We start from the raw sequence: 19,981 nt of genomic DNA, 5'->3' as shown, positions 1-19,981 counted from the left end.
TTCAATCAGCAAATGGTCCTGTTAACTTTTGTCTTTCACTACATACATAGTTAAGAATAGAGAAGTTATAAATCAAACATCATAATGTCCTCATCAAGCACATGTCTGGCCTTAGAAGTTGACCTACTTCATGAATTTCATGGGCTTAGAATTCTGTCAAGTACAATGTTAATTCTAACTATGTGTTGTGTTGAGAGGTTCTATGCGGACATCTTGTTCCTGACATTGTAGGAGGAACACACTCCGTTGTTTAAGTATAAAGTGACCCACACAGTCACGGTCTACCAAGTCACAAGTGTTGTTTGAAGCCAATTCTTTATGCCAAGCCATACTGCTATCCTTCTTAAGTATGGAGAATCTGCCCGCCATTTATACTGTTTCTATGAAGAAGTGTATAATGGGGATGACAACAACTTCTCCACCCTGCCGCACTGCTGGGGAGGAGGGGACATGTTCAGAGGGAATGGAGAGGGAATAGAAGAGTGGATCTAGGAGACTGAATGTCGCTCTATCTTTCATAAGTCAGGTTCCCCAAAGTAGAAGATTGCCTTAACACCCATGAAGAGTGATGTAGAAAATGATTTATTAAGAAGTTGCTTATTTTTTTAACCTAAGATGGTAACATGGAGCTGGCTCAGAAATATTCATAGAGTCCACACTTTTAGGCTAAGAAGTAATTACATGGTTTTAGCAAAGTCCTGTCATCCGTAGTCGGTGTGCTGAAAGAAACATCTTCATCTTCTTCATCTAGCTGCAGACTACCAGAGGACAAACGGATCCTGGCCATGGGTGACTTTATTCCTTTGCCATACAAAGAGTAGTAGTCTGGTCTAAGAATCTCAGACTCAGAATCGCTGGATTCACTAGCTACATACCTTTCTGCTGCAGTCTGATCCATTAGAACTGCTGGGAACTCTTGCTCTGCAAACATACATGTGAATAGGTCTGCTTTACAACTCAGAGCAGGACAAGGCCCTAGAGGTCTAAATTCTGACCCAAAAGGAAAATGAATGGCTTTCATATCTGATTGGCTCTGAGACCTTTTAGGTGTTTGCTCTTGAATATTGTATGCGAATACATCTTCTAAATTTGGGTCTTCTTCTAGATCTACATTGACGTTGCTCCTACTGCTAGTCCTGGGCATAGCTTCTTGGAGTTCTTGAAGGTCTTGCTGAAAGCTCTTCAGTCTGATATTCCGTGGGCTTCTTTTGGCTGGCTTTATTGCAGTGGGCTCTATATAGCTGTCTGGTCTTACCTCTTCCTCTGCCATCAGTGGAGACCGTCTGGTTACTTGGGGTGGCTTGTCCACATAAAAGAAGACTTGGGGAGGCATAATATTAACCTGCTGACTAGTACAAGGAATATAGGGCACATCTGTGTAAGTTAGCTGCCTTGCTGGACTCATTTTGCTTGTGAGGCCAGAAGATGTGCTTAAGTGATTGTCAGCAAACTTAGAGCTTGTTTGGAAGGAGCTTAGAGGACTCCTTTCCTCAAAGAAGTCTCTGGGGTCTGGATCAGGGTCAGTGCTAAAAACAGAATCTGAATAAATAAAAGGGAACGAGGAGCTGCTTCGGGACTGATGTAGCAATATTCGATCTGCCTCTGGTTTGGAATGCTCCAGCTCAACTGCAAATGTCACCTCGACTGCAGAGTTCCTCCTCCTGCCGTCCAGCACGGGCTCAGAGGCATGCGCTCCGTTTGCGTTTCGGTAGTAGCCACTGCCATATGCTAGTCTCAAATCTTCCACCTTGAAAGAAAGGACACATTGGTGAAAGAATGGAAAAGCTATTTGGGTAAGGTTGGGGTAGGGTTCTAAGTTGGCCTTGAAGTTTGAAAGGTCGTATTTCACAAAGTTGTTTCAGTCTACGTTCTGCTCCTGAGTTGCTAAACATATATTCAAAGAGTAATAACCTGTACCATATCCCAAGTCATGTGTTAAAAAGAATTAAAGTGCATTAGGTATATAGGCATGTACTGCAAACATGTACTAATACAAGATACAAATTAAAAAAACAAGATGTACTATATGAACAACCTAAATTAAAGGTATGAAAATCTTTTTCAAAAAGTACATTGATACTGTTCTTCTTCGGTGAGGTCACACTTCCAGCCGCCATGTTTTCTGCTTAAAATGCGAGCAGCATGCACTTTAAGCAGTTTGATTCAGTAGCGATATCAATGCACCTTTCAGGTAATACATGCTGCAGCCTCCCCGCTCCAGCCTCCTCCCAATTTTCCACCAATGGTAGGAGGAGAGCAATGAATGGCACAGGAAGTTCATATGCTAGATGATAATTTGAGCCACTATACTTTTAATGCTTTTTGAATGAAAACTATCAGTGACTTGAATGAAGGCAGAAAAGTTTCTTTTTTATTTTAAAAAGTAGAAAAAATAAAACAATTTCAGAACGGCACAAGAGTTTCTGAGACCCATAATTGATTTTTTATAGAGACATCTGGAATAAAATGATTAACAAAGTTGCTACTGTAAAACTCAAATGAAGCCATCATCTTACAGTTTCAGGGGAACAATGCTTTCTCATTAAATTATACAAATGAGGAACAAAATACTTTAAAACCTACACAAGTCCCTATACCTTCCTCTAAGCCTTAACACTTCTATTAGTTAAGAAGAAAAAGTAGAATTCTAGTTTTAAAAATACAAGCCATAGGAATTTACTTGGATCTGCATTTTGGAAGCTGTTAACAATACAGGTTGCAATTTGAAAATATGCTAGATCCTCCTCATGTATAAAGCACACACCAGTGGTAGTTCACTAAACAGTCTTCCATTGGCGGGAAAGTTTGAGCCAGTAGACCTCTGGAGTAGGCTAGCCTAGTAGAACAGAATAACTGTTATACACATTAAGAGACTGGCAGAATCAATTTTAGAAGCATCTGAAATTTGGATAAATTACATTTATCTGAAGAAGTAGGAATTTTCAGAAAACTTACTTGTTTTGATACATCAGAGAGTATGTCCGGTGAGGACCTGCACTGTCGTTCATGGTACTGAGATGGGTAATGTTTCCTGCAATCCCCAGAGAGAAGTCATTGAAATGGCCATCATAGGAATACCAGGATGTGCATAAATCTCTGAGTTCAATTTAAAAGCAGCAGGAGGAAAAAATAAACCATGTACCTTTCAAATGGTAAGCTCTTCAACCTCCCTTTTTTCCCATATTCCAAAAGTTGCCTTTGGGTTCTCCCGCTGTTATAAAGATGAGATCAAAATCATTAATCTCAGTCATAAGCCAATAGGGTACTAAAACTTGAAAGCTTCGCTCGTTGTTAAAACCAAAAGCATCTGGATAAATTACATACGATGTGAATTTTTACCTATCAAAGTAATGGTAATACCAGCTTATCCAACAACCAGGCTTAAATAGAGCAACCTCAACTACATGGAACCTAAATCTTTTAAAACATTTAAAAAGCCAGCTCACATTTTATATACCATTTCCATGCCAGAAAAAAAAGCAGCTAAATAAATGGTAGAAGGAGATTATTCAAGTCAGGCATACACTAGGAAAGAAATCCAGCTGGCTGCTAGGAGAAACACAAGAGTTGAAAAAGAAATCACAAGAATAATAAAACTCAAAAAGTCTGGGCCGTTTATCACCGAACTGCAGGGCCTGACATGCCTCCCCCGCCCTGAGGCCATCACCGCACTACAGCTGCCGGCAGAGGATAATAAGTGATGTTTATAATAACTCAGGTCATTAAGAAAAGGGCAAAATATGCTCAGCATCATCTGTTTAAGAAGGCAGGGATTTGTAGAATACACTTTGGAAGGATTCCATTAAAAATATGTGTTTTTTTAAATAACTCAATTTTTACTGGGGCAGGCTTCCACTACTTGAAAAGTCCCTAGTGTGGAAGCATTCGATTAGAATTTTTTAAGCTTAGCTAAGAGTTTTGAAAGCTTCTTCTAATGAATTCCTAGGCTGATGTGTTCAAGTAAAAACAAGATCTTAATTCAGCTTTGCTTCCATTTTTCCAAGGTGTGACCTCCAGTGAGGAGCTTCTAGCATAATGTTGCTTAATCTGTTTAATCCTGTATCCCCTCCAGGGCTTTGACACGCTATCTTTTGCTTAAAAATCATTGAAAGGATGTTGTTGAGCTTTATTTTTCATGGTTTGTATACTAAGCTGCATCTAAGGGAAACAATAAGTTCATTGAATATATATTTGCAGACTGTGTATGTCCCCCTTTTCTTGTGTGATACTGATCCAATCCCTCAGCTAGGTTACTCCTCTCTCCCTGTCTCCTAGTTAGGAAATAGTGATTTAATGTGGCATATCAAGAATGAGAAGTAAAGGGTATAATCTTTCAAATGATTGAAGTGAATTTTTTATTATTTCTACAATTTGAACTCTTTCTTTACCTTCCATATTATTGGAAAGAAGTAGTGCACGTAGTTTTCCTATGTGCAGTATTTAATTACCTGTAGCGGAAGCTGGAACCCTTGCTACAAAGGAGGGTTTTGGGCTTTGATTTGGGCTCTTCAGAAAGCCTAAAGAAAGCATGGTACTCCACACAAGTCTTCCAGAAAGCCTTGCAGGCATCTCGGCTGGCCATGGTGAACTCCAAAGTGTCTTTGCATAATACCTATAGGAACAAATTTCCATAATGCAAAACATCCTTTGAGAATATCGAAGACCTTCAAATCCAAATGCCCTCCAAACTATCTGTCCAGGGGCCCATGCAGCTTCTGATTTTCCCTTTGGCTTCCCGTGGGTTTCACACCTACTAAATGATTAGCAACCTTCTGAGGAACAGAAAGGGCCACTGGTCACAAACAGAGTTTTCTCTAAGATACCAGGCTTGCATTACACACTCCCTTCACTTTAAATAGTTTTGTAACCTCCCCCTTCTTAGTCAGGAACATTTTTATTAAGTTGTAAATTAGGTTAAAATGAACATCAAAGGGCATCCACTTAAGGTGACAAGATGTTCTAAATGACCAACAGGAAAGAAGAGAATGGATGCTTACAGACGCAAGGGTTTATGGGATGATTACATATGCATGAGTTTTTTAATGGACTAACTAGAAACACTTTTTTCTCTATATGTTGTCTTGTTCTATAGTGTTCTGTATTGCTCTTCTCATGCATTTTAATCTGCCCTTAGGGAGCGTGGCCTTCCAGTCTTACAGTTCAAGGTTTTCCTATCACTTGACTCACCTTATACTCCATTAGCCCCAGGGTACATGGTACACTCACAGCCTCCCTTTTTTCAGTCCCACCAACACACTACACTAACCCGCGTCTCTCATTCCTTCCCAGGTTTCTGCATCAGCCCCCAGGGCTTTCTCCATGAGTTTCACATTGGAGCTGGTCCCCTGCACTTCTCAAATGAACTCATTTGTATAATGCCAAAGAATACAGCCCAAACTGGGTCTTCTGTAGTTGACTACACATATTTTGTTTTCTCTATGGTCACAAAAGAACATCCTCTCTAGCACCTTTGTCTCAGCCTATACAATGCAAACTTGCCCAATAATTGCTTCTTTTGTGTACTTGTATAATACCCACATTCTGCTTGGCTTTGGCGTGCAGTAAGTGTTCAATAATTTTCCTTATGGAAAGTAAATGAAGACACTATAAGATGGGCCAGAGAACATCAAATGTTTATTTCCATAGTCTTAGATCTGGACACTCCTACTTGACTACTCAAATCTCTCACAAATAATTTTCACAGAGAGGCCTGTCAGCTCAGCTGACCCATTTTCCTATAACTTTATTCATTTTGAATGGCAATTCAGAATTCTTAGTGCTCTGCCATTAATAAAAGTGTGACTAAAGCTCCAGCTAGTTTATGCAGAAGCAGGACAGGTGTCATATCCCTCCTCAAGGCCAGCCAATTTCCACTTCGCACATTCAGTCCACTTGCAGAGAGAAATAAGAAATTCCAAGCAAATAAAAGGGGGAAAAAAAAAAAACTACTTACCAAGATGTTGGCATGAAGTTTGATGAGAAAATGTTTTCTCTTAAAACTCAACTTGCGAATTTTAGCCCAGTTGAAAGTATTGATCTTTGTATTTCCCTGCAATGCAACAGAGAGCAGATTTTAGAATGTGTCAGCATGTGTTGGTTTCTAATCTAGCACAAAGACGATAGAAAATGTGCTTCAAGGGGCCGGGGATATAGCTCAGCGGCACAAGCGCCTGCCTGGCAAGTGCAAGGTCCTGAGTTCGATTCTTGGTACAAAAAAAAAAAAGAAAATGTGCCTTCAGGAATGGGACCATCTCTAACTCCCACCCATCTCTTGCACAGATGGATCCTGTCTGTTTAAGGAGATTGCTATGACTCAGCATTCCAGGTTCGACAGGAGGCATTCTCTGGAATGCCATGATTGACTCTTTCCGGGACATTTGTCTGGTGGCCCTTCCTTTGAAACACCTTTCCTCACCTCCAAAACCTGTCCCTTTGGAATGGATAACTTCCTCATGTCCCACCTTAAATGTTATACCCCTCTCACACGCGTTACCTGAGCACTCCGTACTCCTAGCACAAAGCACATCACATTTGCTTGTTATTACTTATTTAACGGTCTGTCTTCTCCTTACTGGAATTCAAGTTCCATGAAGTCAGGATCATCCTTGTCTACCTCTGTGGCCCTAGTGATTATCACAGCATGGATGCACAATAAATGTAGTGAAGATGAATGAGTAGATGGTATCTCAAGTGAAATCATAACAAAAAGAGTCTATGAGTACACCATATTTTGGACCCCTCAAGGTGATTCTTAGGATTTGGACAGTCTCACAGCATATGCTGTTTACATGCCTAAATCCACTGGTATGGAAGGTCCAAAGAGCCTCTTTGTATCTTCCCCTCGCACAAGCCTAATCTGATCCATGTGTTTCTCAGAACTAAGACAGTCAGTGACAGGCTGCACGTGGAAGCACATTGACAGGATAAGGTTTACCCCAAACATACCCAAACGGAACTTCCCTTTCTAACTGGTGCTAAGGCTGAGTGTGTGATCACCTTGGAAACAGACACCCAAGTTTGAGTCAAGATACTCGCCACCTGGCAAGATGAAGGGCTCGAAAGGAAAAGTTGTTACCCGCAGCACCAGCACTCCCATGTGAGCAACAGCCAGGTGAATCTGCATCCCTTCGCCATCACTGGCGGGGTGAGGCCTGATGCCATACATATCCAGCTTTCTCGCGATATCCAGTAGCAGAATGTCTGATTCAGCTGGGCTCCTGCCACTGCAAGGGGAAGGAATTTATGAGCCTAATAAATGCAGCAAGAATGACACTTCCACCCTGAGAGTTTCATGAAGAGATCTGCATTTTCTTGAGCCTGAAAAATTTCAGGCTTAAGGGCTTGCTTTTAAGAGTCTGTCCCTGTCTTTAGTGTCCTCCACTGGAAAAGCAGGTGTGGGATAAGTACTTACATGTGCTTCTGATGAAAGTGCACTATCTTGCTCTCTAAACAGTCTTGGTTTGGTAAGTATCGGGTTTGTGCCAGATGTTTCTTAACCGTTTCTTCATGAAAGTCTCCCAGTTCTGCTGCAGGATGGAAAAGGGGGCATTTATCACATTACCGTTGAAAATTTAAGCAACAGAGTACCTGGTACACCTTCTGACCTCCCCCAAACAACCTTTTCTTTGGAGCCTGTGCAGCCCCATGCTTCTCATTCCATGCGTTATGTATACAGTATTTGTCTTTCTATAGGGAAAGACCAAATGGCTCTTTTTCAAGTCAGGAGCAGTGGGTTGCTATGAAGTCCCAGTACAGCTAAGTTACAGACCCAGAACAGGTTTTCAAGGCTCCAAGATCATAACTGAACATCTTGTTAGTTTTTTTTCCTCTCTTATTCTTTTCCACGATCTCTCCACCTTCCTATCATGTCTTTTATAGGTTGAATTTTGTCTGCCCCAAATTCGTATGTTGAATTCTGAATCCACAATACCACCAAAACTGACTATTTGGAGACAGGGTTTTTTACACAAGTGATCAAGATGAAACTGAGAACATTGCAGGCCTAATCCACTCTCGCTGGTATCCAGATAAAAAGAGGAAACTTGGACCCTTGGAGGAACACTGGGGATGTGAGCACACAGAAAAAGGACACAGCCAGAGGCAGCCATCTGAAAGCCAAGGAGAGACGCCTCAGAAGAAACCAAACATGCAAACCCCTTGATCTTAGATTTTCAGTCTCCAGAATGGTGCACAAATAAATTTCTCTCATCGACGCCACTAGTTTCTGGTATTTTCCTATTACAGCCCTAGTAAAGCAATGCATCCCCCTAGCCCACTCCACCCTGATCATACATTATCCCAAAAGGAGAATAAAAATGCTAACTCTAATGTAAGCCAGTCACAACTAATTCATCACTCTGTACATTGGGAATCTCTTAAATCCCCAACTATCTGGAATTCCCAGTAGATGAATCATTCTAGAAATTATTCTGGCCTTTCCAAATAGCTGGCAGTTTGTCCATGATAATAATTTAGTCTTTTCTAGATGTCTCCAGTTTATTGTTATAAACATCTATTACAGCAATATGCCTACACAGGCAATTGAGGTATTTGGGATTATCTGCCCTAGTGTAAATAGCCTTAAAGTGCTTTGGTCTTTGAATTCTTTGTTCCTCTTTATAATCTTCATGTTTCTTCCCCATCTATCTGATTTATATTAATTACTTTCTGGTCATTAACTTCCTCTGAAGTCAAAGTTTAGAACACTTTGTTCTAAATTGATACTTCTAATTTAACTTAAATGAGAAACTAGACACCCACAAATGTTAGCGGGGTTTGTTCTGTAACAGTAGACTCCTCATGGGTGCTTTCCTATTGCACAAAATGCACAGAAAATGGTGCATAGGGTTTAAGTACCTGAAGGCTGCTTTTTTGTTTTGCTTTTTTTTTGGTCTTGGATTCTCATTTGTGTTTTATGTAGAGGATATGCTGATTTTTAGACAAGTGAGGTATATAGGTATATTTTTAAAATAATGATATAATAAAAATCTCCTTATAGAAAACATTTTTAAAAGCTAAATCAGTGACTGTATTTTTTACCACTATTGATAAATGTACAAATCCCACTAAAAACTCAGTGAAACCCAGATAGCTTCACTGATTAATCCTGTCAAATATTCAAAGATGATATACATTTAAGTTCTTCACAAAAGTTGCTAGAAAATAGAACAAGAGATATTTACCAATTCATTCTTTGAGACTGGTCTTATCCTGATAACCAATCCAGATGAGGCTGGTCTTACCCAGATAACCAAACCAGACAAGGACATCATAAGAAAAGTACATATCACTATCCCTCATAAAAAAGAGGCAAAAACCCTAAAAGTTACTAATAAACTGAATCCAGCAACTTATAAAAAGGATTATACACTATGACCAAGTAAGATTTGTCCTAAGATTTCAGGATAGTTCGATACGTGAGAAATAATGAATGCAATATACCATGGTAGTAGAACACACGTCAAAAAATCAGTTCCATTTACAGTAACAGCAAAGAATGAAATACTGAGGAAAAAGTTTAACAAAACAAGTACAAGTCTTGTTCACTAAAAACTACAAAATGTTGCTGACAGAAAATTTTAAAAGATTTACATAAATGGAAAGATATTTCAGGTTCATGGGCCAGAAGGGTCAATATTATTAAGATGGCAATATTTTCCCAAATTGAACTGTAAATTTAATGCAATCCTTACCAAAATCCTGGGATTTTTTTTTTTTTTTTTTTTTTTGTAAAATATTCAAGTCTAGCCTAGCCTGGGCAATTTAGTGACTTACTGAGACCCTGCCCCATCACAGTAAACAAAAAAGGACTGGGGATGTAGCTCCATGCAAAAGCCCTCGGTTCCATCCCCAGTACCAAAATAAATAAATATGGGTTTTAGTCTAGGAGGGACTCCTCCTGTGTCCTGATCCCCCTGTGCTGCAGCGTAGTCCCTGTTAAAAAAAAAGAAAGAAAGAAAGAAAGAAAGAAAGAAAGAAAGAAAGAAAGACTTTAAATTTACATGAAAAGTCACAGCATGGAGAATAATCAAAAACATTTTGAAAAGGAGAAATAAAATTGGAAGAGGTATACTTTCTTATTTCAAAACTTACTACAAAGGTACAACAACCAAAACAGTGCAGTAATGGCAAAAGGACAGACGTTAAAATCAGTGTGGCATAATTGAGAGTCCAGAAATAAACTTTTACATTTATACCTATTTGTTTTTTGACAAGTGTGCAAAGACAAGTCAATGAGGAAATAGTAGCCTTTTCCACAAACAGTTTTGGGAAAAACTGACATCCGTGTGCCGAACTAGGAAGTTGGATCCGTACTTCGTACCATACACCACCAATCTTTTGGGTAATTGAACACAAGACCCCATGTTGACCCTTAGGAAAACACAAGAACGCTTAAGACTATAATTGTTTTTCTCCCTATGCAAGACTATGACAATATAGGAAGAGAACTACAACATATAATTGAGTAAGTATCACCAGACAAATGCTATCAGCACCTTGACTGTTACTATGCTGCTCCAAATGACTATCATCTGTCCCTTCTGCAATTTCTTTTTCTTTGGTTCCTGCACTTCCACCATGCCTTCCTAAGGTTGGCTGTTTTCACCATAGCAGCCAACATGATCCTTTTCAAACCTAATTCAAGTCAGATGTGGAGGTGCACACCTTTAATCCAAGCTATGTGGGAAGCTGAGGCAGGAGGGTTGCAAGTTCACTGCCAGGCTGGGCAACTTGATGATGCTGTCTCAAAATAAAATTTTTAAAAGGAGGTGAGGATACAGCTCAGAGCTCCCTGGGTTCAATCCTCAGTCTCACACACACACAAAATCAGATCACTCCTCTGTTTGAACTACTTCAGTGATTTCTTCTCTCACTGAGTGTCATATTCTAGGTCTTTAATATATATTTCAGGCTGTCTGTGATTCCTGTCTCCTGCTGTCACTCAGCATGCATCAGCCAGGCGTGCTGTCACTTTAGAACTTCTGCCCAGGATATCCTCTCTGCCTAGAGCTTTTTCCTCCAGATTTCGCTGCCCGGCCTGCTCTCTGTCCTTCTTCAAGTCTTTGTTCAACTGTCACCCCCATAGTAAGCCAACCCTCACCACTTTATTGAAATATTCAGTACCCACCCCAAGAATTCCCCATCTCCCTTCCATGCTTTACTTTTCTACACTGCTTTTAACTTCTTCTGACGTGCATCACATCATTTCTTTTCTTATATGGGTCTCTGTCTAACTGCCCTTCACTGCCAAAATGTGAGTTCCAGGAGGTTAAGTTCTGTCTTAGTTCACTGCTGTGTTCGCAATGCCTATAACAGTATCTGGCATACAGCATAATAGTATAATAGTTTCTCTTTTGCCTATAACAGTATCTTGCAAACAGAGGGAGGCTTTATTTGAAATGTATGAATTGTGTTTAAGAGGGACTATTTGGCTTTAGGAGACAGGTGTGTAGAAGAGATTTAAGCAGATGAGGTCAAATTGTGGAGGTTCCTGAATGCCTAGAATAAATGTATGAGGCATTCCACAAATACTGGATAAATGAGTAAAAGAGAGGATAAATGAGCAGTGTGAGTGCGTTCTGTGGACTACCTTGTAGTCCAGAGAGTTGACCGCGATGGATTATGGAGAAACTAACTCTGGAACTTTAGCAATCCCCCCAAAAAAACCCTTCTATGGATAAAATAACCTATGGGAAAGCTGAAGTGCTCTGTACTATGCCTGAAATGGTCACTAGGGAAGGCCCAAATCCATAGGCAAAACTGTTAAGAATGAAGCTGGGCTCTCCCAAAAGAAGCTACCGAAGAGTGGCGAAGGATGTTTCCAGTAATGTTTTCTCAGTCTGCTCTACCCTGTGTCCCGTACCTCAGTGCTAAGTACGTTAGTGGACGTATGATCAGTGACCTTGGCATTCAAGACTCGTCAAAATGGTGCTTCATTTTCCACCGCTTCTCTTAAGCAGACATACGGCATCATATATGTATCTATATATACATCTTCCTGTCCACCTATTTCTTTTATTCTGCTCTCTCTGCTTATCATTACCCATTCAGTTTGCATATGTCACTTTAAAGCCCAGCACAAAAGCTACATTCTCCTTCAGCCTTCCCTAAGTACTATTGTTCTTACTGCCCACTGCCTTTCTGAGATCCCAGGACTCTCTTTATTTGTCCCAGCTGAGAGTTACTTGATAAACATAGTCCCCCTCCCCGCGCCGCATTCTAGAGCTTCCCGTGAAATCAGAAATCTACCATTTATGGACTTGCAGAAAGGTAAGGGACAGAGGTCAAGAATGAATTTATGAAACAAACAAAAACTAAAGTTATGATCCTGCAGGATTAGTAAGGAACAGTGTATTCTTGGGAGGCCTCTCTAAAAGCCAGATAAAGTCCAGCTGGCCTTGGAAGAGATGTTATCTCTAGCTCCTAGACCCTACCCTTAGGGTTGCAGGAACAGCCTGGCCTGCCCAGTGTCACCCCCTTCTCAAGCAAGCCCCCACTGCCCCAGGCCTTCTTTGGCCTGCCTTCATTATTCAGGCTAGTTCAAGTGCTCGGCCGCTAGTAGATGGGGAGCACTAATAGACGCCTGGGGCCTTTTTCCCTTTTAGCCTCTGTGCACCTGCTGTACTCTGGGCTTTGTTCTCTGGAAGCACGATAAAGAGCAATACAGAAATCATGTTGAACATGACACTGTGCTGTAGACAGCACGTACCAGCCATGTGTCCTGGGGCAAGCAGGGGAAGTCAGAGCCTGCCTGGCAAACTCTGTGCCCAAATTTGTCCAAACCAGCTCCTGGCCAGCAAGCCCAGGGGCAGTGGGAGGGGAAGGTTGAACGGAGGTAGAAGAAAAGTCAGCATTTACGTTAAACCCACGGAAGCACCTTGTGAGGAGGTACTTCATCACTATTTTAAAAGGCGTGACATTCAGGCTCAGAGAAGTAAGGGGACTTGCCCTGCGACAGTTAGGGAGTACTAGGTACAATTTCAATCCAACTCCCAACGGCTGCAATGAAGCAGCCTCTTTCTCCTATTTCTCTCCTCTTAAGCTGACACAGTGCCAGGCAGGGTGGGGGTGCTCAGATCCTTTGCTGGCTGAGGATTTCCCAAAGCAGGCATTTGTTACTTACATTGGACGATGTGCGATACCATCAGCGCCGTGCAGTTATCACTGCATGGAAGCCTTCCTACAGCCAAATCCTTCTTTATCTGAAGAGTGAAAAGGTACCTGCAAAGAAGTTGGGGGGAACCTCTTGACAAAGCGGCAAGAAGAAAGAAGCATTCCCCTTCTCCCAGATCCAAGGTGAAACGAGAGGAATGGCACCGGGTCACAAGCCTTCAGTAATGATGAAGGACACATAGGCTTTGTGTGAGCCCTAGGCCAGCCCCACGCCACCACTCTGGCTCATGCAGCATTTTGGCAGGTTTCATAGCCACTAGGAATCACCCTGACCAAATCCTCTCGCCAACTTGTGGGAGCAGGCCAGTCATCCTCTGTTTTTTTCTGCCATGTCGTAGCAAAGCCACATCCTGAGCTAGAGAGGAAAGGAGACCCTGCAAGCATGAGTGTGCTTGGGAAGCCAATATTGCACTGCTTCCAAAGTGCTTATCAAGTGCTCACTGTGGCAACTGAGGAGGTGGGCAGAGCAGGAAGATCGCCCCATTGTACAATTATGCAAAGTGGAGTTCAGTGATTTTGACAATGTCTGATCACCCACAGATAGTGAAACCGGCTAGAACTCCGGTCTGCCACTGAAACCAGGCTGCCTGCCGTGCAAAAGCTTGTGTTTCAGAGATCAAGGACCTGGGGTCGTGCTCCTGTTGGTGTCATTCCTTTTGGCGGCACTGCTATCTCTGTATCACCAGAGCTTAGCACAGCGCTTTACACAGAATAGGTATGTAATTAAGGCTTACTGAATGGAACTAAGCCAGACTGACATTTTTCCCACTGATGCCTCATGAGGGACTCATAAAATGCAGGTTGGTATTCAGGTTTCTGCCTAACAGACAGCGTTTGTCTTACACATACAAGGCCCTATCAAAGGAAAATCAAATTTGAAAAAAAAATGTGTATAACAGAGACTCCACCACTGACTTCTTTCTTCCATGGACCAAAATTGGCTCCAACATTTTATTTGGGTAACCAATTAAGCCTTGAAGGCAATATGGTGGATAAAAATTAATTGCAGGGAAGAGATAGAGATCTAGAGAAAAAAACTTAGGAGGCGATAATTCAGTTTACAAAAACATTAATCATTACAACCCTTCAAACTGTGAGCTCCTCTAATGCATTAGAAATGTTTCTGTTAGAAAAATTATGTTTGTATACTACTCCCAGAAATTCACGTATTAGCCTCAAGCAAGGCATTCCCACAAAACCAACTGCAATTAAGTATTCTTAAGTGGACAAATGGGGGAAAAATCAAAGGAAGCCTAACTTTGACCATTGCCTATTTTCGAATACAGATGTATGTGAGAATAATCAGTTCTCTTGCTAAAGGGAGAATAAATGTATTTTGCTCCTAGCAAGAGAGAAAGGAAGCCTCTTATCATTTGACACATTCCTTGCTGTGAAGAGGGCAGCTGCCTGCTACAAATACCAAGTTCTTACTCTGAACAGTTGATGAATCATGAATCATTTATCATCACACTGATTTGCTCATTTTTTGAGAAAGTTTCTCTCCACCAAAATTGGTCATATTTAGAACTCAGCTGAAATGGTTTGGCAAATGCAAACTGATATAGATACCAAGGTATCAAATTCTCTGAGAGAGTGGCCTGCAACTCACAAGTGTGGAGAGAATTGAGAGCGAAAGGGAGAGAAAGAGGCTTGTGAAAAGTGACTTCTGCAAAGACCCAGAAGGAAGGTGTCCTTGTACAAAAGGGGAGACATGCCCTGGCTGTGAATCATAAAAGAGGGGGGACATTAGGGAGAATAACTGCCAACATCCCATGATCTTTGTCAAGTCACTTTAGCTCCCAGGACATGATTGCTCATCTGTAAACCAAGAGGGCTGGACTAGGGTACCTCTTAGCTCCATTCTGTGTGTAAGAGTCTAAGTTTGGAAAGCAGAGTGAGGCTGTAGGGAGTGTTATGTTGACAATATATTTTTGTAGAAAAAGTTTCACATTGTGATTTTGAAGGGCATTTTCCAAAGTACACATAATCATCATTTCTGAATGTTTCACTTTCTACCTCTGAAATACATCCTCGCACACTCCCTTTTCAATGTCTATGGAAATCAGCTGGCATTACAGCTATACTGCTTAAGACATAAACACCATGGAAAGAAAGCATGCTTGTTGCTGTAGTGGTTAACGGCATGTCCACTAAGTGGTCACTCAGGTCTGCTACCCCTTTTAGCACACCACCCCACCTGACTTCTCCCTGCAGCCCTAAACTTTTGGAAGATCAACACCTTGGTGATCAGCCAGGCCTTCCTTCACCAGTTCCACACCATTTCCTGAGAGTGATTAAAAGCCAAGCCTTGCAAGAGAAAGCTGGAAGCCCCTTCCCTGATAAATGAAGAATGACGATTCTCAAGTAGCATCATGCAGCAGACACACAGGTGGGTAACATACCTTGTAAGTTCTTCCCGAAGATGCCCAGGGTCCACTGGGAAAAATTTCACCATAAATTTGAAAACAACCTCCTTAGGATCTTAAAACACAATATCTCCATAAGTTTTATTTAAATGTGAATCACAACAATTACAGGTCTTTACACACATGTGAGCGTGCACACACACACACACACACACACACTTCTCCACTTCCCTCCCCTCTCCATTACTCCTTCTTGTAGACTTTTATTTTACATTTCAATTTTTCACATGTGGCAGGATTGTGTCTGTATGTGGACAGCAACTGAGAAAAGTTCTCCCACTCCTTTTTCCTTTTTTGTTTCTTTTTGTAAAGAAGTGCCCTTTTGGATCTTGGGACAATAATGCTAAGTAAAATAAATAAGTCTCAGAAGGTTAAACATCAGATGGTTCTTTCAGTATGAGAGACCCAAAATAGAAATAATTTCAAGAGCCAAATAAAAGAGAGATAATAACAAACAGGGAGGTACACTCGAGATGGGAAGGATCTGGGGAAGAAGGGAGGAGGGCAAGGAAGGGTAAAAATTGACCAAGATGGGATATGTGTACGTACCAGTCCCCTAAGATGAATGTCATTATTCTGTATGACAGCTTATACTAATAAAAATGAAAAGAGATATACCCATTTGGGCCTACTGTGTACTCTTTTAAGAGATGTCCTAGTCAAAAAAATATACCACTTGCTTCTTGGGGCTCTGCATGGTTTCCTGAGAAGAGTGCTCAGTTTTAGCTGGGGTGAATGAATATCAGCTGGTGTCAGAATCTCATAAAGGAAACCAGAAGCAGTGTGGACCAATCTCTCTGTCTTAAGACATGTCTTTAAAAACTGTATCTACTCACTTTCACATCTACTTGGTCTAGAAAATAAGAAACTGGGGGTTGGGGGTATAGCTCAGTGGGCTAGTGCTTGTGTAGCATGCAAAAGCCCTGGGGTTCTAGCTTCAGGAATGCAAAAAAATTATATCAAAATTGTCCACACACTTGCAGCATTACCATTTATTCAGTAAGCATTTGTTGAGTGCTTCTTATGTGCCAAGTATCGTGCTGGGTGGATACTGGGGGCAAAAGGACAAGTCAGAGCTCCAAGTCAGACGGGAGAGACATGCATCCAGATAGACGAAATATCTGGACAGATTGTACCACAAAATGTTCCAGAATATTGGGAAGCACAGAGAAAGAAAAGAGTTTGGAGACTGTCTAAGAAGTCTTTCTCCTAGAGGAAGTGACACCTAAGTAGGGCTCTAACATTCAGCGAATCAAAATGTAGGACCCCAGTTCAATTTGAATTTCAGTTAAACACTATTATAGGACTATTTATACAAAAATTTTCCTTTGTTTACCTGAAATTCCAATTTAATTGAACATCCTGTTTTTTATATTTGAAGACTACAGCTGAGATTAGTTTTGTCAAAGTCAGAAGAGGAAGAAATACAAGTGGTTAGTAGCAGGGGCAAAGCTAGATAGTTAATCAGAGTCCAGTGCTTTGGGTGCTTTGTCCAGAACAAGACTGGACACTACTCTAAGGGTCATTGGAAACCATGGAAGTGTTCTAGGCAGGAGAGTAATGTGCTCAGGGTAATATTTTCAGTAGATCCCTCTAGGAGTAATGTAGGTGATGGATTGGAAGGAATCAATTAAGAAGTTCTTGGAGTAATGTGACAGATGATCATTATGCAGTGGGAACACACAGAACTATAAGAAGAACCAACATAAAGACCAGGTTGAGGAAGAGGAATCAGGAAATAAAGACACTAAGGCAATATTTCTCGAAGTACTGGATAGAGTCTACTTGCCTTAGAAACACTTGTGGAATTGGTTAACCATGCAGGTTGATGGTACTCAACCCAGGCATGAGGGTGATAAGAACTCCAGGTGATCCCCTAATATACACTGAAATTTCAGAACCACTACCGTTGATTATGAAGCACAGGGGAAAAAATTCACATATAGTAGGCACCCTAATATGAACTGAAGCAAATTGGCAATGCTTGAAATGGGCTCAAAGTAAAGAATCTTCAGGCAGAGGGCGAATGGCATTGCAGATTGACATGAAGAATGCTTGAAGATTCGCAGTGGCGGAGCGTGAGCTATCTTCCTAGAGCCAATCCGCAGAGTGCTGTAATTACCAGCCTTCTTCACAGGTACTCAAGGGTGCAGCAGCGTGAGCTCCTTCATCTCAAGCAAAATTAACACAATTTTCTAAATTGCTAAATGTACTGAATGTGCAAAGGACTGAAATACTATATCAAAGCCCTCCCCCCCATATGAAGGTGAGGAATTGTGTAGGGTTGCTGAAATACATATTTTTCAAGTTTTAACTGAGAGCTATATTCCTTAAATGACTTTCCATACTTACTTTTTACTTGCTTGGTTATGGGCTTCAGAAGTTCCAACCAAACCTGAAATAACATTAGTGAAAAACTTGGTAGAACATGGCATTGAGTGCAGTTTTTTTTCCCCCATTTCTTTAGTAACAAATAAAGGTCAACATGAAATACACAAATAGTGGGATTATTTAGATTTCTAAAGATCATTGGAAACATAGTAATGTCAAAGAGACGGCATAATTTTGCCACATTCAATCTGCCCCTTGTATTTTTCTAATGGCAGTGAACATTGCTGATCTAGAATTTCTTTGTTGTTGACATTTGAATCCCTGCTCCCCTGCCTCAGAAGTGTCACATACAAAGCTCGTTAGTTGCTACAAAGACTAAGGAAGGCATTTGTCTCCATATTTAAATCCTGCCATTCCCAAATTCCAGCTTAATAGACCTAATGAGGCTTTCTGGCACGGTGCTTAGGCTCGGCAAAACAGGAAAGGGGATTCCCCTGCACATCCGCTGCTGAGGTCAGGAGTCTTAATTTTCAGGGTTGAGGTCCAGTCTCTGGAAAGTCAAAATGGGTAAAGTGCTGACAGCTGTTCACAGAGACAAAACAATGAGTTATGTGGTAGAAGAATTTGTGTTTGGCAAACCGTGATGATTTTTAATAAATAGGGGGTTAAGTTATTAAATTCAATAATGTTGCAAGGGCATAAATGGGTTTTTGTCTTTCGGCTGGGGTTGAGCCCCGCATAGCTCTATGCGGGTTGCCTCTAGCAATTCTAGACACATACACGTGGGCCAGGGATATAGCTCAGTGGTACAAGCATCTGCCTGGCAAGTACAAGGTCCTGAGTTCCATTCCCGGTACCAAAAAGAAAAAAAGAAAAAAAAATAGACACATACAACCCTATAATAAAACTGACTTACATTATTTCCAGAATGGCTGCAGAATTCTAATCCAAAATATTCTTTTTCAACAAGATTGAGGTGGCTGCAGCTCAGGTTAAACAGTGCTTTTCCAGACGATTTTTGCTAAACAAAATGAAGAGATTATAGCATAGTTTGTGTATCTAATCTGGCATTGAAAATACAGTGTGGAGAAAAGGGTCAAGGCAACAAGACTCTTGAAGATTCATTTCCTTTAAGCACCATTTAGAGTACCTGCCGCTGTCCTTCTAAAGGATGCTGAGAGTGCTACCAACAGACCCTCGCATCTATCTGTAGATGATTTTAGCGACATCCCCGAAGAAGCCTTAGAATGCGGGAGCCTTTTGGAATAAGACGGCCTTGTATTTAACCATGGCTGGATCTGCAAATTTACCCTTCCAATGCACATCCTTAATCAGTGCATCTTACAAAAAATTTGAATGATTTTCCCTAAACTGACAGATCCTTTAATCAAGATACAAATCTGACCCACTTAAAATCCTCTGTGACTCTCCTGCTCCTCTGTAGGGGAGGCTGGCATTCCCTCCCCGGGCCCTGCCTGCCCCTCAACCTCATTCCTTGCCCTCCGCCTGCCACTTTCCTCTCTCATGATCTCGGCCCCTCGCGGTTCCCCACATTGTCAATTCCCACCATGCTTTGTGCCTGTGCTGCTGTCATCTCTAGCACAGCTGCCCTTCCCACCTTACCTTGCTTTGGCTGACTCCTACTCACGGTCATCACCCGCGCAGGCCCCCTGCTTGCCAGTGCCCTGGCTTACCGCAAACATGCCCTTCTCACACTGGATTTCTGGTTCCCCCCTGAGACTGAGTTCCTTCGCAGCAGGGACCATGCTTTCTTACTCTTCTCACCAGGTCTAACTCAGAACGTGCCACATCCTTGAGGCTCTTGAATGTTTGCTGATTCAACATGAAACTGGTCAAATTAATCATCTGACTCTTTGAGTAGATTTCATTTTGCGGCGTGGCCCACCAAATCTGTACCCAGCATACTGTGTTCACTAAGGGCCCACATGGTGTTTTTTCTTCTAAAGCGCCCGGCAGCATTCGTGCGCATGAGTGCGCACATGTATTTTACACACACACACACACACACACACACACACACACAAGCACGC

At 41.4% G+C, this 19,981-nt stretch overlaps 1 protein-coding gene across 1 annotated transcript; it reads right to left on the bottom strand.

Moving 5' to 3' along the window:
- Positions 1 to 661: 661 nt before the first annotated feature.
- On the bottom strand, positions 662 to 19,696 carry Frmd7 (FERM domain containing 7). Its single transcript, XM_013523050.1, has 12 exons — positions 19,625 to 19,696; positions 18,847 to 18,951; positions 17,952 to 17,994; positions 15,576 to 15,654; positions 13,124 to 13,221; positions 7,412 to 7,526; positions 7,076 to 7,223; positions 5,954 to 6,049; positions 4,449 to 4,612; positions 3,143 to 3,211; positions 2,956 to 3,031; positions 662 to 1,747 (listed from the first exon to the last, which is right to left on the bottom strand). The coding sequence occupies exons 1-12, from the start codon at positions 19,694 to 19,696 to the stop codon at positions 662 to 664; spliced, it is 2,151 nt and encodes a 716-aa protein (XP_013378504.1).
- Between the last annotated feature and the right edge of the window lie 285 nt (positions 19,697 to 19,981).

This window comes from Chinchilla lanigera, unplaced genomic scaffold (assembly GCF_000276665.1).
Source record: "Chinchilla lanigera isolate Chin_1 unplaced genomic scaffold, ChiLan1.0 scaffold00072, whole genome shotgun sequence".
Taxonomy (NCBI): domain Eukaryota; kingdom Metazoa; phylum Chordata; class Mammalia; order Rodentia; family Chinchillidae; genus Chinchilla; species Chinchilla lanigera.
Note: the sequence above shows the minus strand (reverse complement) of the source record. Positions and strands in the feature narration are given on the sequence as shown.

Bases quoted from the DNA above. Each gene is read 5' to 3' on its own strand.
- Frmd7 (XM_013523050.1), bottom strand. From the start codon at position 19,696: ATGGTCCCTGCTGCGAAGGAACTCAGTCTCAGGGGGGAACCAGAAATC. The intron at 17,995-18,846 runs GTAAGTCAGTTT...ATGTTATTTCAG, and splicing joins GCAGCCATTCTGGAAATAAT to GTTTGGTTGGAACTTCTGAA. The intron at 7,224-7,411 runs GTAAGTACTTAT...TTCCCCTTGCAG, and splicing joins CACTTTCATCAGAAGCACAT to TGGCAGGAGCCCAGCTGAAT.